The sequence below is a fragment of the Chiloscyllium plagiosum genome, unplaced genomic scaffold (genome assembly GCF_037043375.1).
Source record: "Chiloscyllium plagiosum isolate Xiang-an unplaced genomic scaffold, Cpla_swu_hap1 HiC_scaffold_5, whole genome shotgun sequence".
NCBI lineage: Eukaryota > Metazoa > Chordata > Chondrichthyes > Orectolobiformes > Hemiscylliidae > Chiloscyllium > Chiloscyllium plagiosum.
The window spans coordinates 78,355,446-78,373,979 of record NW_028270143.1 but is presented as its reverse complement, the minus strand read 5'-3'; the positions used below and the strand labels follow the sequence as shown (position 1 = coordinate 78,373,979).

Sequence of the window (18,534 nt, the reverse complement as noted above, 5' to 3'; positions counted from 1 at the left end):
GTATCTGGGTAGCAAGGTGAAAGGGAGCGGTTTGCTGTTGTGGGGAAGAGAAGTCGCAAGACCCGCAAAGGCTAAAATAAATGACAAGGACAGAGTTGCGGAAGAGCAGATGAATCATGAGTCCCGAAGAACACAGTATGGGCTGATACGAGGTGGGGGGGGGGGGGGGGGGGGTGCAGAAATGCTGGAATATCAGCCTTGACTTGAACAACCAGCCTTCTGACTCTGAGCCATAAATCATGAACCACAAAGCCACAGATGAAACATACATGGATCCAGAACTCAGAAATAATAATGCTGTATTCAAACAATACTGCAGGCCACTGGCAGACTGGGCATGAGGCCATTTAAACCAAATCTTGCCCCAGCCCAGGACCAAGTTGTTAGCTGCTAGAGGTGCATCAGTATGTGTGGCACTCACATCTCAGTGGTCTTGGTGAGGCTTGAGGTCCAATTTTCAGTGAGACCTAGACATGCATTCCAGGCATGGAATGTTTGTGTCAGCTTCCAGTTCAATACTTCAAACTCTATGGGCTGAATATTCCCGCGTCCTGACAAAGTATCAAGATTAGGGAGGGAGCTCTGGTGAATTTCTTCATGCAATTCTCTGCTGAACACTTCACAACTTATGCATCCTGCCTCCATGCTATTGCTCTCGCACACAACCTTGTGCCCCACAGCAATGGAACTGCTTGCCAGTGCCAGGATCGTACAATGTTCATACTGCTGGTGCCATACTTAAAACACCAGCTATGCATAATTTCAAATGCTGCCAGCCAGGAACTGCACTGAATGTCTTGCCGTGCAATTCCAAGCTACATGCCTGAGAGGGTAAATTGGCACCCTGCTTCTTGGCAGGGAGCTGGTGGTCCTGGTGGAGAGGACAAACTGCTGACCCATCCTGCCTCCTGCACTTCCCAAGCACTTCCCTTGGTCAGTTCACCACATTTCCTGACTGAGGGTGGAATAGGCACGCTGACTGATTTCTCAGCAGCTCCCTGACTGATGTACTTGTGATCCATGAACTAGTTGCACTTGATTGGCATAACCAATTGTGTTCAAATCCCTGGCATTGAAAGACACCGATCCACTAACCCTGCTCACACCAAGTGCTCAACTAACAGTTGCCAATTGACCATTGGACAATGCCATTAACTAATTAAGATGGTAGCCCCTGACCGACTATATTCCCTCTTTGTGTGCCCAAGTTCTATTCCTCTTAAACTTTCAGACCATTTGGTTCAAGCACATACTGTGTGCCTATCATGGTAAGTGCTGGCACTTACTATAGATGTGACACGGATGTAGCAGAGTGCTATACAGTAACATTTCCATGCGTCACACCGCGCCCCCCCCCCTCCAACCCCCTCACTACCAACTGTTCAGTGTTGACAAACACAACAAGCTGCCTGGCTTTCTGTCTGCTCTAAGAGGCATGGGAAGAAAGAACTACTCTGGGCTGTATGTTCTTAAAGAGGTGGCAATGCATAAAAAGACAAGGCAGAGATTCTGTGGAAATCCATGAAAGCTCAAAGCGAATGAGCACTAAGAAAGCAAGCAAGAAGTCCTAATGCATGACATGCATTACTGGGTAAGGACGCAATTTCAAAACTGGTGAATGCTATGAAACTTAGAAGCTTTGTAAACAGAAGAATCATAGAATCCCTATATTGTGGAATTAAGCCATTGAGTCCATGCCGATCTTTTGAAGAACATCCTACCCAAACACCGCCCCCCCCCCCATAGTTCCATAACCCTACATTTCCTATGGCCAATTCACCTAACCTGCACATATATGGGCTGTGGGAGGAAGCTGGAGCACCCAGTGCAACCTCCAACAGACAGTCGTCCGATGGTGGAATTGAACCCGGGTCCCCAGTGTTGTGAGGCAACAGTGCTACCCACTGAGCCAACATGCTGGAGGACTGTGCTGAACTTTCAAAAGGCCATAAACAGTTTTGGGGGAATGGTCACATAAGTATGCAGTGATTCGTTTGTGTGGGTAGAACATTGAGAAACAAAAAACAAAAGGATGCAATTCTAAAGGGAATGGAAAAGCAGCAGGATCTGGGTGTATATGTGACTAATATATTGAAGATGGCAGAACAGGTTGAGAGTACAGTTAATAAAGCATAAAGTATCCTAGATTTTCTTGATAAAGACAGAGTACGAGAGCAAGTAGGTTATGTTAAATTATAGAACATAGAACAATACAGCACAGAACAGGCCCTTTGGCCCACGATGTTGTGCCGAACATTTGTCCAAGCTTAAGCACCTATCCATGTACCTATCCAATTGCCGCTTAAAGGTCACCAATGATTCTGACTCTGCCACTCCCACAGGCAGCGCATTCCATGCCCCCACCACTCTCTGGGTAAAATACCTACCCCTGACATCCCCCCTATACCTTCCATCCTTCACCTTAAATTTATGTCCCCTTGTAACACTCTGTTGTACCCGGGGAAAAAGTCTCTGACTGTCTACTCTATCTATTCCCCTGATCATCTTATAAACCTCTATCAAGTCACCCCTCATCCTTCGCCGTTCCAATGAGAAAAGGCCTAGCACTCTCAACCTATCCTCATACGACCCATATGTTAAATTTGTCCAATGCATTGGTTCGACTGTTACAGGAGAATTGCATCCAGCTCTAGGTACCACACCTCAGAAAGATGTGGAGGCATTGGAGCAAGTGCAGATAAGATCCAAGAGAATCAAGTTCCTCATCCTTGGGAACTAACTGTGCTGACAGATTGGGAAAGTCGGGACTGTTTTCCTTGGAGAAGAGAAAGTTGATAATATTGAATATCTCAATCAATTCTATGAGGTTTCAGGGATGAGAGCAGATAAGAGAAAAATCCACAAATTAATGGATCAAGAATAAAACAACAGATTGAAAATAATTGTCAAAAAAATCATTGGGGACATGAGAATCCTTTTGATACAGTGAGTGTCACTGGTCTGGAATGTACAGCCTGAGTGTGTGTGGTGAAAAACTGGTTCAAGTGAGGCATTCAGGAAGGAACAGAGTTATCTTAAAAGAAAGAATGTTCAGTGTTACAGGGAGAATGTGGGAGATTGGTTCTAGATGAACTGCTGAAACTGCTGAGACAGACCGAATGGTCTTCTTCAGTACAATAGCGATCCTGTGATGAGTAAAAATTCACAGTTGATTGTTCAGCTTCCTCTTTTCAGCAACACATTGACTTCAGAGCATGTTTATTGGAACAGGGTCCAAATGGTTACTGTTCAAACAAAATATTCAAAGCAAAACATCAAAACATGCATTCTGTGTTCGAAGCACAGATGGTGAGACTTCATCCATGTATTGTAATAGGATACACGTTCCATACTTAAACACAAACTCATTCAATCCAGTCTGCCATGCTGACATGACATATGGAGAATGAGCTTCATTATGACACAGGCAAGCATAAAATTTCACCTCAACCCTTGCCTGAATAACAAAAAAAACCTCTCAGTTCTGCATGATTTCCAGACAAGAACAAAGATACACCAAAGCAGTATGAGCTACATTTCAGAATAAAACAAAGTAATTCACATAATACAAACCTTTAGCAAAAGCTTCTATTTTAATCTGTATTATAAAAGTGTTAAATTCACAATTTCTGTCAAAAGATTATGCTTCATGTCATTAACTTGATAAAACAAACATACAAATTTGATCAGGATAGATTTATAAAATTGCTTCTCTAAAATTTTCTGACAAAACAGATTTTGCCTCAAAGTTTACTGAAACTTAAAATATCTCACATAATGATGCCACAAAGTATGAAGTAAACTGAATTGTGTTGGCAAACATGCTTTCTGCAATAAGAAACAACTGTAATTCTCAAAAGGTTGACCAAGACAAGAATATTTGCAGGGCACAGGTAACTCTCTGTTCTTTAAAAAGTACCATAAAATCTTTAACAATTGACTGAACCATTGAAAGAGCTAAATGTTGTCTTAGCTTACTATTCTACAGGAAGAACAGACCAAATATCACTTTGGGGCAAATTTTTGCAGTATTTCCATTTAGTGATATGAATTTAGCACAATATATAAACTTTCCCTTATATAATTAGCCTTTACACAAGCTCTCAAGAACCTTGCAAAAGAATTGAATGTCAACTATAGGAGACATTTCATTTTTAAACATTTCTCAGGTTGTAACACCAATGCAGTGAGACTTGCATTATGCCATTATTCCCAGCCTCTTCACAACAGATACTTTTGTTCAGTACCTGAACCAGATACATTTAGTAAATGAATGCAAATGTAAAATTTTTCATCATACTAAGAATTATTATTATATGTGAAAAAAGTTATACTAAAAAGTGAGTATGGAAAAAAGCTGATGTCAACAGAACTCCATATTTTTGTTAATGTAGCTTTCAGTTATTCCTTTAAAAATGCAATGATTGCTTGTTGCTTAAAGCTATCTAATACCTTGATTGTAGCAGAGTTAAAGTCTATGCTGCAGGATGAAATGAATGAATATTTAGAAAGACGGAGGCTAATTTGTGTCAGGTTCATGAAGGGGAAGTCATGTCTGGGAACTTAATTGACTTTTATTTGAAAATTAGTATTCAGATTAGTATGACAGGGTGGCGCAACATTGAGGGCTGAAGGGCCTGTACTGCGCTGTAATATTCTATGTTCTATAAAACCAGCAAAGTCTACAAGGAAAAAGATCAGAACCAATGTTCTTATAGAATAAAAAAAGGAAACCTTCTCAAACTCAGACTCAAACTGGAGCTGCTTGTTCTAATCCCATTCGCTTATTCTGCCTCTGCATCTTAGAGAGTAATTATTTTTAATACATCTCTATATCTCTATCAGAATATATATTTTTCTTAACTCCTCCCCGCTGCGTAAAATGCTTCACAAGCATGATATAACAAAACCAAAGATATTTGATGAAATGTAGCTGCATAGATTGTGACAGGTAGACATAATATGGAAAGCAAACTGGAGGTAAATAGATATTTTTGGATTAGTAACCCATTGGTAGTGGTTTAGTTTATATTAACAATAATTTAAATAGGCACAAGAAGGAGGATAGCTATGACAAGCAGCCACAGGCTGCAGCTTGGAAAAGCCTGCAATTATCCCTATTGGCATGAATAAATTTCAGACTCTTAGATAAGTACCTGCTGACAAAAACACGAGTTATTTTTGAGTATGATATATCCTAGCACTTGGATTGACTAGACGGACCACAATGGTGAGTGACTTCCAACGCTATACATTCCTATGTTAAGAGTTATTGCAGAGTCAAAAGGGACACAGCAACAAGGAGTAAGCAATCAATCGAGTCAAGAGTGTGGTGCTGAAAAAGCACAGCAGGTCATGCAGCATCTGAGGAGCAGGAGAATCGACATTTCGGGCAGGAACCCTTTATCAGGAATGAGGCTGGGAGACTCGGGGGTGGAGAGATAAATGGGACTGGGATGGGACTGGGGAGAAGGTAGCTGAGTGTGCAATGGGTGAATGGAAGTGGGTGAAGGTGACAGGTTGGAGAGGAGGGTGGAGTGGATAGGTGAGAAGGAAGATTGACAGGTGGGACAAGTTATGGGGATGGTGCTGAGCTGGAAGATTGGAATTGGGGTAAGGTGGAGGGAGGGGAAATGGGGAAACTGGTGAAGTCCACATTGACGCCCTGGGATTGAAAGGTCCCGAAACGGAACATGAGGCGTTCTTCTTCCAGGCATCGGGTGGTGAGGGAGTAACGATGGACGAGGCCCAGGACCTGCATGTTTTCAGCAGAGTGGGATGGGGAGTTGAAATGTTGGGCCACAGGGCGGTGGGGTTGATTGGTCCGGGTGTCCTCGAGATGTTCTCTGAAGCACTCTGCGAGAAGGAGTCCAATCTCCCCAATATAGAGGAGACCGCATCGGGAGCAAAGGATACAATAAATGACATATGGAAATGCAGGTGAAACTTTGATGGATACAGAAGGTTCCTTTGGGGCCTTGGATGGGGATGAAGGAAGAGGTGTGGGTGCAGGTTTTGCAGTTCCTGCGGTGGCAATGGAAGGTGCCAGGAGGGGAGGGTGGGTTGTTAGGGGGCATGGACCTGATCAGGTAGTCGCGGAGGGAACGGTCTTTGCAGAAAGTGGATAGGGGTGGGGAATCAATCAATGGAATCAGATGAGCAGAAAATGCAGATACAGTTCAATGCAGAGGAACAGAAATGTAGTACATATTGAGAAAATGATATGCCGAAAGAAATAGGTTCTGAATGGTATGATTTGTAACAAGGTAGAGGAAGAGAGAAGTCTAGAGCCTTTAAAAAGCCATGAAATCTTCATGGTGTTACAGGTAGGATGTAAAAATAATGAAGTGATGTTGAACGCATACACATCCATTTTGCGGCAATGTTGCTTGCTCTTCATTTGTGGACCTGACTTTCATTGCATGGCAGATTCCCAACGTGGGAGCTGGGTCAGTTCCCAAGTCTTCAGTAGGAAGAGGTTGGTTGATTGGTTGGTTACTCCTGTGTGCTTGAACCAGCAATCAATTTCTTTGGTCATAGTCTATTTGGGCTGGAGGTTTTAATTCAAACTGAATGATGAGATTTATTTGTAAAGGAGTAAAACATTTCAATCCAAACTAAACTAATTAAGAGCAGATTATTGGGGTGAATTGGGTATTTGAATTTAATCTGCCTCAAATTTTCACTAGGGTAGTGAATTGCTTGCCTGTTTTTACATGCCATGTAATTTAAGTCATAGGAGAGTAAAGTTGGATGGGGTGTAAAATAGATGGGTGATCTAATCACTCCAGTTCTCCTAAGAGGAGTTCCACAAAAATTGCTGTATATAAATTAAAATCATCACGAGTTGGGGTTGGGGTCACAAATTTAGTTTGAATAAACAACACTCTCCTTTTACAGTATGTGTACAGAATATGTGAATTTCGATTTCAAAATACAGCAGCTAACCCCATGCACTATACGTCAACAAATATGAATAAAATGTTCATTGAGCAAAATGACCTTGTATTAATACCTACCAATATACATTGAAGGAGTCTGATTAATTATGACAAGACGTTAATAACACAAAATCGTTAACTCCTGGTGAGAACATAAATCCCAAGTCTCAGAGGAAACCAATGGAACATGGAAAATGAAAGCCAAAAAACGTCCAGGACAAATTGAAGATTCATGACAACAGAAGAACACCAAAAACATTTTAAAAATACTACAATAAAAATTAAGAAAAATGTTTTGGAAAAATTAACTCGGTATTATCTTTGCATTTCAAGCTACTTTTTCCCCAATTGCTCCTCTCCTCAAAAAGTTGGTATTCAGCAACTGGCCAGAGAAGCGGAGCAAAACATTTCCACCTACTTCACTGTTATTCAGCAAACCATTTGGTGCCTGTTGGAATGACAGTGACAATGAACTATTATTGATGAGTGCAAGTTACTGTTAACATGTACACTTCCATACATAATTGGGGAAACTGCACTTTGATACTCAAATCAATTTTAACCATGTGGTCCTGCTGTCACAGGGATCGGTGTTGGAGCCACGATTATTTACAACATCCATGAATAATTTAGATGAGGAAGCTGAGGTAGCACCAAGTTTGTGGAAGATAAGTGGGGAAGATGACGCAAAGAGTGTACAGAGAGTTATAGGTAGATTAAACAAGGGATCAAAAACTTGACATGTGAAAAAATGTGAAATTATGCACTTTGGCAGGAAGAATAGAGGAGCAAAATATTATTTAAATCGGGGAAAGATTGCAGAAAGCCACAGCCCAGAGGGATTTCATAGTGCTCGTGGATAAATATCAAAAAGCTAGCATTCAAGTTCAGAGGGGTCGGGAAGGCAAATGGAATCAAACCAAAACAGAAACTGAAATTGCTGGAGAGACTCACCAAGCCTAGCAGCATCTGTGGAGATGGAAGCAGAGTTACTTTTTCAAGTCCAGTGACACTTAGTTTTATTTTCTTTATTTATGGTGAATGGGATGCTGGCATTTAAGTCAAAGGGAATGGAGTAGAAAAATAGGGACATCTCAATACATTTATACAATTAGACCACAACTGGAATACTGTCAGCAGTTTTGGTTCCCTTATCTAACAAAAGATACTGGCATTGGAAGCAATTCAGAGAAGGTTCACCAGGTTGAACCCTGGTAAAGATAGATTGTCTTTTGAGGTCAAGTAGAGTTGATTTGGACTCTACTCACTGGAATTTAGAGGAAAGATAAACCACCTTACTTAAAATTAGGATTTTGTGGTCTTGACAGGGAAGATGCAGGAAAGTTGTTACCCTTTGTGGGAACATCTAGGACCAGAGGATATCATCTCAGGGTATTAGGCCACCCAGTTAAGACAAAGATGAAGAGGAACCTTTTCCAATCAGAGGGTAGTAAATCTGGGGAATTCTTTACCGCAGATGGCTGTTGAGATTGGGTCATCAAGTATATTCCGGGATGGCATAGCTATGATTTTAGTCATCCAGAGGTATGGGGAAAAGGTAGGAATGCAGAGCTGAGGATTATCAGATCAGCTATGATATCATTAAATGGCTGAGCAGAGTTGATGGGCTGACTGGTCAGCTGCTGCTCCGGCATCTCATGGCCGAACTGCTTGTGATATACAGGGTGTCCTCACTTAAAGTCAGGGTTGCATTCCTGAAAATTGAGACAAAGTGAGAAGACAAAATTAACATTGAATCCAAACAAAATCAATATTAGAACTGGAGTTAGGTTCTATAAAGGTCTTCCCAAACAGAAAACAAAACATAAAACATTTTACCTGTACTCACAAAGTTGAAGTAAATAAAATTCTGACATCACAAATAAAATAAACTCAAGACAAAAGAAATCTAAAAAGTATAAAAGAATATAAAGCAGTATTCTACTGACAGTATCTCTTGACTGTGGATGCTCCATGAGTGAAGCCATGGGACCTTGCTTATCAGTCTGCCAACCAAAGACTGGGTGGTGTATTTCTAGTGGGTTATGGTGTCCATTCTCACAGCCTGCTGCCACCTCCAGCCTACTTGAGGTATGCTCCTTTTGGCTGGCTCTGAGGCCTTGATTTTCCTCCCTTGTTGGGTCATGGGTGGGGTTACTGGTTTTGCTGCAGTAGATCACGGGTTGGGGCCTATAGGGCATCATGAGGGAGCACTATGCCTGCCAGGGAGGGAACGGAAGTGGGACTGCCTGTCTCAGTGTTGGCAGCTCTGTTACCATACATACTCATGTAAAAGTCAAACATTTAGACTATTTTTAAAGGTTCAATTTTTAAGGTCGACTATTACACAGGCACTAGTTTTGAGGCACTGAAATTCATGCTGTAATTTGAAATACCGTATTATTAACAGAAGTCAATTTGATCACTCAACTAATCCTGGGTAAAGAAGAAAAACACAATGAATTACGGTAAAGGTAATTACCAGATAAAAGCAAGAGAAACAAGAATGAATTACAGGCAATAAACTTTATTTATACACACCGGTACAAAAATTTAACATGTCAAGGATTCATTGAAATCCTGCAAAATGACACTGTTCAAACATCATCATGGCTTGGTATAATGGCACACTTAAAATGAAACACTTATTAAAGTCTGAATGTGTAAGCGCCTTGAACTTTCCCATCAAATTCATCTGTTTCCCTCCCATTTACTTTCACATGTAATGAACTTCAGCAACATTCACAAATTTGTCAAAGAATTAAAGGTATATGTTGCCAATATATCTCACTTTTTATTCAGATATAATGGCACAATTAAAATGATTAACTTTTTGGATGTACAGTGAATAAAGTACAATAAGTACCGATAGACTTAGTCCCAGTCTGAATGAATGAATCAAAATGTGCTTGTAGTAAACCAAGTGAGATAAGTAGAGTTATAAATGAATGAATGATTATAGATGCAATATAGTAAACAACGAGCGATGAGTAGAGTTACCGGTGTGAATGAATGAATTAATGTGATTTTGTTTAAGTGGGATAATGGGAACAGGCAGTTTCCTTTGTAAGAGGTTTATAATGCAATGTAGTAGGGTTGACTTTTACATGAGATATACGGAAAATACAAGATTTTTTGGCCAAAAATAAGGGGTCCACTTTTACATGAGACTGACTTTAATATGAGAATATATGGTATGTCTGGGCGTCTGCCAGTGACCTCTATTGGAAGTGGGTTGCCCAGCAGCAAATGTGGCATGGCTGGGGGTAAACACTGACTCCAATAGGCATCCTGGAGCTGGTGATTCCAGTTTGTCTGGTGCCAATCTCAGGCGGCAGTGCAATACAAACAGAGGCTGAAAATCTGCGAGAGGGTGGCAATGCCGTGTAACAAAAAAGAACAAATTTTGCGATGCTCAACAAGATTTCTATTCCTGATAACTTAACAACATTAAAGCAAAAACAATACCAAAAGGGGTAACTCCCTCTATTGAACATTAGAAGAAGACAGAATATTTGGTTAGATTGTTTTTCATGGAACATTGACAAACAGTCCAGATGTTTAAAATCACTATAAACTATTTTGTCTGATTATAATCAATCAATCTCCAGTTGACATCCAACAGTCTACTTAAAAAACGGAATCTTTCAAGTGGTCAGTACAAAACTGAAATAAACAAATGTGCAACTCAACCATAGATAAAATTAAATATCTTAAAATCAAGACCTGAAGGTGAACCTCAGCATTACTTTTCCTGTAGACTAATCAAGTTCTTTCTTTAATTGTATGCATTTCAAATTATTCCCCCAGTGCTGCATCCATTGCTAATAAGCTGCATACTGCTGTTTTCTTCACTCAGGGATTAAATCATTAGATTGTGCATCTAGCACAGCAAAAAACACACCACCGATAATTGGTTGAATGCAACACCTCCACTGCATAGCAGAAACATGTGGCGTAGCCTCTCCATTGCACCACACATCACACAGCTCCAGAGTGGCAACAAACACCAAGAGGTCTAGGCCATAAGGGGATTTGAGCACAGGAGTAAAGATGTCTAGTCGCATTGATGTGGAGCTTTTGCAAGACTGTAATTGGAGTACTGTGTATAGTCTTGATCTCATTATCTAAGGGAGAGTATATTTGTCAAAGAGAGATTGTTACAGAGATTCAATGAAAGGCTAATCCATAGCATGGTGGGATTGTTTTATGAAGAGAGGGTGAAAAGACTGAGCCTGTATTGTTCACAGTTTCAAAGGAGAGGTGCTCTCGTTGAATTCTTCTGGAGCATCACAAGATGAATGTTGATAAAGTGTTTGCCATGGCTGGCAAGTGTACAACCAGACAACATGCTCTCTGCATAAACGGATAGTTCAGTCAAGACTGACAGTCTTAAATCAGACGGTGTTGAATCTTTGGAATTCGCCACCCCAGAAGGGCTTTGGAAAGTCAATCTCTGAGCAAATTCAAGTCAGAAAATTGATGGATTTTGGAATACTAATGATTTTAAAAGAAACAGGCATGGTGTTGAAAAGTTGTTTTGAGGTAGATGATCGGTTGTGATCTAGAGTGGCTGAGCAGACTGAAAGGCCTGAAAGATCTATTCCTGCTCCTGTTTTCCCCAGTTCTTCATTTTCACACCTTACCCCACATTAAACCTAAGAGTTCTTTGTTAGCAACATGATCATACCAAAAAAAAAACAATATGTACAATCAGTTTTGAGGAAGCATCATTTCACCCATTTCGCTCCACAGATGCTGCCAGATCTGCTGAGCTTTTCCTGCAATTTCTCTTTTTGTTTCAGATTTATAGTAAAATCCAAAAGAACTGTGGATGCTGAGGTCTACAATCTACTCCTTCTGCAGGTATTGTGCATTTTGATTGTACAAAGAAATCCAAAATAAATAGTGGTTTTATTCATCATTAAGGTATATGACAACTGCACAGTGGAAATATTTTTCAAGACAGGAACCGGAGTAATCAAGTGAGTGAGGTTTGTAGCTCTTTGTATCGGTACCCTTCACATGTTAACAAAACTCAACAGTACTACTTTCTTGTGTGCTAATGCCCTGCATTGTGTGCTTAAGAACGGTCTTAATGTTGAAAAGCAATTATTCTCATACTTTACATTAGAGCGACACCTAATTAATCATTAAATACTCCTTTACTGCATCCCACTGATCTTTCTTCTGTCAAGTGCTATTTGTTAACAGTTTGCTTTCAGCAACTTGAATGAAAAAAAAAACAACCTGGAGAAATGAAAGGGTTCAATTAAACTTGTTAAACTCTCAAACCCTCTAGCTCTCAATCCCAGCCATTGATATTTTGGAATTAAATTAAAATGCTCCCCTCATTAAAAGGCTACGACCAGCCAGTAAATAATGTTGGTACTACTGAGATTGAAAAATCATAATCAAATTATCAACTGCTAAAAGATATATTTTATTACAATTAGTCAAATATTAACATAATAATAGTAAATATTCCATGCTATCTATAACAACTTCATCCAATGACTGAATAAGGGGCACAAAATACCAAGAACAGATGTGGGTTTCTATGATTGAAGAAGGCATGTGTATAACCCAAGCCCTATTCAGAACAGGATTGGCTTTAGTGAGCTCACTTAATGTCATCCCTCATTCCAGACATTCTTTCAACAACTTCATGCTGTAAACTGAGTGAGGAATGTCAGATTGGTTCTTTTCTTTTAACTTGGATAAAGTGCAGAATTGGGCTGAGAGTTGGCAAATGGAGTTCAATGCAGCTAAATGTGAGGTGATGCACTTTGGGAAAAATAACAGGAAGGCAGAGTACTGGGTCAATGGAAAGATTCTTGGTAGTGTGGATGTGCAGAGGGATCTTAGTGTCCATGTACATAGACCCCTGAAAGTTGGATAGTGTTGTTAAGAAGGCATACGGTGTGTTAGGTTTCATTCGTAGAGGAATTGAGTTCCGGAGCCGCAATATCATGCTGCAACTATACAAAACGCTGGTGCAGCCACACTTGGAATATTGTGTACAGTTCTGGTCGCCAGGATAAATGCAGGAGGGATGATCACAAAGACCAGGGAATCTTGAACCAGGGGTCCCAGTTTAAGGATAAGGGTTAGTACACTAAGGTGTGAGATGATGAGCGATTTCTTCATACAGGGACTTTCTTTCACTGAAAGTGGTTGAGACCAAAATATTGACTATTTTCAAGAAGGAGTAAGATACACTTCTTAGCACTAAAAGGTGTGGGGGAGAAAACGGGAACAGGTACTGAGTTGGATGATCATACTGAACCGAGGAACAGGCTCAAAAGAGCCGAATGGCCTACTGCTGCTCCTATTTTCTATGTTTCATGTGAATTTTGTCCATTACCCTTGTTTTAAAGAAAAACAACACAATTAAATAAGTTACCTTAATTTGGATGGAACGTGTTTAGTACTTGTTGCTTTTGTTTTATTAATTAACTAGTAACTGTGAAAGCATTTCGTAAATTCCTATGTAATATTGATACGAGGATGCTGAATCTTAACTCTGGCCCAATATATTCCCTATTTGACCATGAGCGGGGCACCTACTTCTAGCCAAATAAATCTGTCATAATAGTATTTGTAAAAAAAACTTGAGCTATAACAATTTTTTAAAAATGTCAAAAAGTACATCATTCCAACTAAAAAAGTCAAGGAAAATAGAAGCTAATCCCTAACTGCGAAATCACTTAGTAGACTATTAAATTGCACTCATCCTTCAAATGGAATATCGCTTTCAGAAATAAAGACAAAAGGTTTGGTTCATATAATGGTAAACTAGATCCTTCTATGAATATTAACTGTGCAGGACTTGCTATCTGAAACTTGATCCAGGGAGCTGGGAGCAGGAAAGAAAAACAAAATGTGCATGATGTCAACTAGAAACCATTTTGCAATACAGTTGGTTCAATTTACAACTGAAACAGACTGCCAAAGATTTGCTTTCACTGGTAAAACTTCGCAAGTGTCGGCTACATGCCAGCTGGCCAACAGTCCCTGAATATTGAATTTTCTCCACATGTAACCTGTCAGCAGCTTTTCCACTGGGTATAGCAGCCGACGGACAAAAAGGATGGATTTTGCTATTGGTCTATTTCCTTAGGCACATGGTTTGTCATCTGTGAGCTACAGTGTACTGCTGTCACTCAGACATTTAGCTATGAACTGAAACGAGGAAAATTTAAAATCTAATGAAACATTGGCAGGTGTACAGAAAAAGAATGTGCAACAGTAGTCGGCAGAAAAAGCTGAGGGCAAAATCATTAGTGGAGACCCCCACTTTCTCCTCTCCTTCTACCAAAACCAAAAGACTGGATGAATTCAATATTTCACTGCTGTGGTCAATTAGGATTAAAAAATTAAAAATTCTAATGGTGGATCTTTAGATACAAAAGCTGTGTAAAATGTGCAATCCAAATGTTTCAGATCAAAGTGACTTCTCAAAATGCGTTGTGGTTTTCTCTTAAAAGTTTAGATTTTTGTGTAGTTTAAGAAAGGAACCACTTGAAAGTCACTTTTGCAAAACACACTTACAAAATGGCAGATGGGAAAGGATAACTGCAGATGAGAAAAACAAAATCACTGCACTCAGCCATGTTACAATTAAACGGCATAACACATATTATGGTCCTTCTAATGCAAGCATTTATTAACACTGTTAACATCTCAAAGCATAAGGAGTTAAATGGAGCACAGAGCTGTAGGGCTAGGAGGGAAAGGGAAACACAAGTGCAAATTTTAAAAATCATGACACCTCTGCCCCTATTACTGGACCAGAGCAAATGTAGGTCTGAATTTGGTGATTGTACACAGAACTTGGTGAGATAGGATACAAATTCTGGATGAGCACAGGTTTATGCAATGTGGAACATGGGAGATATTCGAATACTCTAAGAGTCCTAATAGTAACAAGGGAGGTGGAGCAGGCTTTCAGGAGCAATCAAGCTTAAGTTGGAAGACAGTCAGGCAAATAGTTATGGATGTGGAAGTCAAACGTCATACTGAGGCTGCAGATGGGATCAGAAGCTTAATTCAAAACACACACAGCGCAGAAGTTTACCAATACTCTGGTTCACCCATGAAGTTTGTATATCATGAATAGGACGGCAATAGAGGGATACAGATACCTGCGCAGAGAAGACTAATAAATGCAGGAAAGCAAAATACTGCAGATGCCTCAAGTCTGAAATAAAAACAGAAAATACTCAAGAAACTCAGCAGATCTGGCAGTATCTTTGGAGAGAGAAATAGAGTTAATGTTTCAAGTCCAAAGATGGTCTTTCCAGACTAATAATTAACTGGAGCAAAAAAATTTACAAAACAAAATCATACTTGAGGAAATACAATGTTAAGTTCAAAAGATAGACTTTGGACTGTATTTTTGTTAAGTTGAGCCAACTCTGAAGACTTTTACAAATGGTAAGTGTTACCCAGATGCAGAAGTTCCACCCCAATTTTTGACTGATCCCACTTTACCAATGGGAGAAGGGGGCAGTGTGTGAAGCATACAGGCAGGAAACCACAAAATTGCACGATCATCAGATGCTTCTGTTGAGTGAAAGAAGAACTATTTTTGTTGTTTCAAGTGCTTCAGCCTACTTTTTTTGGGAGTCACAAATTCCTGGAAGAGATGAAAATGCTACTGAAGAGCAGATAAGCATCACAACCTAAAGTTAGTAAAATTGCCAGCCCTTTAAACTCAAAATAAAACTACCTGTTGGATTGCTTTGATGGAAAGGCCATTTGGTACAGCTTGAAAAATTTATCATCTGCTCCTGAGGTTTCAATACGGTTAATGTTTGTTTTTGACAGGTTTTTATTACAGCTGAGGACATTATGATGTTTGTCCTACTTTCAAAAGGTCTTATATCTCTCGGAGTTCACATTTTGTTCTTTCATGGGTTTGCAAGAAGCACAAGTGACTCATTCACACGTACAAAAAGCTTTTTCCCCAGGGTGGAGGGGTCAATTATCAGGAGACACCGGTTCAAGGTGCAGGGAGGGACGTTTAAAAGAGGTGTGCGAGGTACGTTTTTCATACAAGGGGTGGTGAGTGCCTGGCACACATTGCCAGAGGAAGTGATGGAAGCACACATGATAGCAGCATTCAAGAAATACCTAGATGAAAAATGAATAGGACGGCAATAGAGGGATACAGATCCTGTAAGTGAAGTCAGTTTTACTATGTCAGGTTAAAATGTGTTGGTGCAGGCTTGGGGGTCGAAGGGCCTGTTCCTGTGTTGTATTGTTTTTTCTTTGTTAAAGCATCAGTGAACAGGTTACTGCTGAAAAAGTGCCATTTGGCAGAACTGCCGACAGCTCTTTCCATCGTTTTGCTTCTGATTGAGGCTGTTAACGAGGCAGTAATTGGCAGAGTTGAAATTATCCTGCTTTTTATTGTTGGGTTGATGACAATGTTGCAGGTCTGCTGGAACAGCTTAGCTCAGGGCACAATTAGTTCTGAAGCACAAGTCTTTAATACTATTTCTGGCAGCTAATTGTTTGACACCATCCAAATCGTGCATTCTCCTTGCCTCGACCAGAGACAGTTTACCAACTAATGAACATAGTCGCTTTGTTTAGTTTGAGTTACATTCTTGTGAATTGTGAAAGATGAAAATTTCTGCCTTTTTTTTCCTCCAGCAATACTCATGGTGCAAACTAAGAACAAAGCAAACGTAGAACAGTACAGCCCAGAAACAGGCCCTTTGACCCACCAAGACTGTGCCGACACATGATGCTTTGCTAAATTAAAAAATACTTTTGTCTTTACACTGTCTGTATCCCTCTATTCAAGACATCCAGCACTTCCTCCTCTGTAATCTGGACATTTTGCAAGATGTCACCATCTATTTCCCTACAGTCTATATCTTTCATATCCTTTTCCACAGTAAATACTAAATGATTACTTTGCATCAGTATCTCCCCCATTTTCTGTGGCTCCACACAAAGGCCGCCTTGCTGATCTTTGAGGGGCCCTATTCTCTCCCTAGTTACCTTTTGTCCTTAACATATTTGTAAAAATCCTTTGGATTCTCCTTAATTCTATTTGCCAAAGCTATCTCATGTCCCCGTTTTGCCCTCCTGATTTCCCTCTTAAGTATACTCCTACTTTCTTTATACTCTTCTAAGGATTCACTCGATCTATCCTGTCTATACCTGACATATGCTTCCTTCTTTTTCTTAACCAAACCCTCAATTTCTTCAGTTACCCAGCATTCCCTATACCTACCAGCCTTCCCTTTCACCCTGACGGGAATATACTTTGTTATCTCATCTCTGGAGGTTGGCTAACGTGTTGCCATTGTTTAAGAAGGGCGGTAAAGACAAGCCAGGGAACTATAGACCGGTGAGCCTGACCTCGGTGGTGGGCAAGTTGTTGGAGGGAATCCTGAGGGACAGGATGTACATGTATTTGGAAAGGCAAGGACTGATTAGGGATAGTCAACATGGCTTTGTGTGTGGGAAATCATGTCTTGCAAACTTGATTGAGTTGTTTGAAGAAGTAACAACGAGGATTGATGAGGGCAGAGCAGTAGATGTGATCTATATGGACTTTAGTAAGGCATTCAACATTGTTCCCCATAGGAGACTGATTAGCAAGGTTAGAGCTCATGGAATACAGGGAGAACTAGCCATTTGGATACAGAACTGGCTCAAAGGTAGAAGACAGAGGGTGATGGTACTGGGTTGTTTTTCAGACTGGAGGCCTGTGACCAGTGGAGTGCCACAAGGATCGGTGCTGGGTCCTCTACTTTTTGTCATTTACATAAATGATTTGGATGCGAGCATAAGAGGTACAGTTAGTAAGTTTGCAGATGACACCAAAATTGGAGGTGGACAGTGAAGAGGGTTACTCTCAGATTACAACAGGATCTGGACCAGATGGGCCAATGTGCTGAGAAGTGGCAGATGGAGTTTAATTCAGATAAATGCGAGGTGCTGCATTTTGGGAAAGCAAATCTTAGCAGGACTTATATACTTAATGGTAAGGTCCTAGGGAGTGTTGCTGAACAAAGAGACCTTGGAGTGCAGGTTCATAGCTCCTTGAAAGTGGAGTTGCAGGAGATAGGATAGTGAAGAAGGCGTTTGGTATGCTTTCCTTTATTGGTCAGAATATTGAGTACAGGAGTTGGGAGGTCATGTTGTGGCTGTACAGGACATTGGTTAGGCCACTGTTGGAATATTGCGTGCAATTCTGGTCTCCTTCCTATCGCAAAGATGTTGTGAAACTTGAAAGGATTCAGAAAAGATTTACAAGGATGTTGCCAGGGTTGGTGGATCTGAGCTACAGGGAGAGGCTGAACAGGCTGGGGCTGTTTTCCCTGGAGCGTCGGAGGCTGAGGGGTGACCTTATAGAGGTTTACAAAATTATGAGGGGCATGGACAGGATAAATAGACAAAGTCTTTTCCCTGGGATCAGGGAGTCCAGAACTAGAGGGCATAGGTTTAGGGTGAGAGGGGAAAGATATAAAAGAGACCTAAGGGGCAACATTTTCACGCAGAGGGTGGTACGTGTATGGAATGAGCTCCCAGAGGATGTGGTGCAGGCTGCTACAATTGCAACATTTAA

At 40.4% G+C, this 18,534-nt stretch overlaps 1 protein-coding gene across 3 annotated transcripts in view; it reads right to left on the bottom strand.

Moving 5' to 3' along the window:
- The window catches only part of fam171a1 (family with sequence similarity 171 member A1), a 194,290-nt gene that overhangs the window by 144,200 nt on the left and 31,556 nt on the right, over positions 1–18,534 (bottom strand). The window contains exon 2 of one of the 3 annotated variants that reach the window (XM_087987329.1): positions 8,414–8,656. The exons of the other annotated variants lie outside the window; for them this stretch is intronic. Coding sequence (XP_087843455.1) covers positions 8,414–8,480 — 67 coding nt within the window. The 5' untranslated portion in view covers positions 8,481–8,656. The remainder of the gene's footprint in view (positions 1–8,413; positions 8,657–18,534) is intronic. 3 annotated transcript variants of the gene reach the window in all.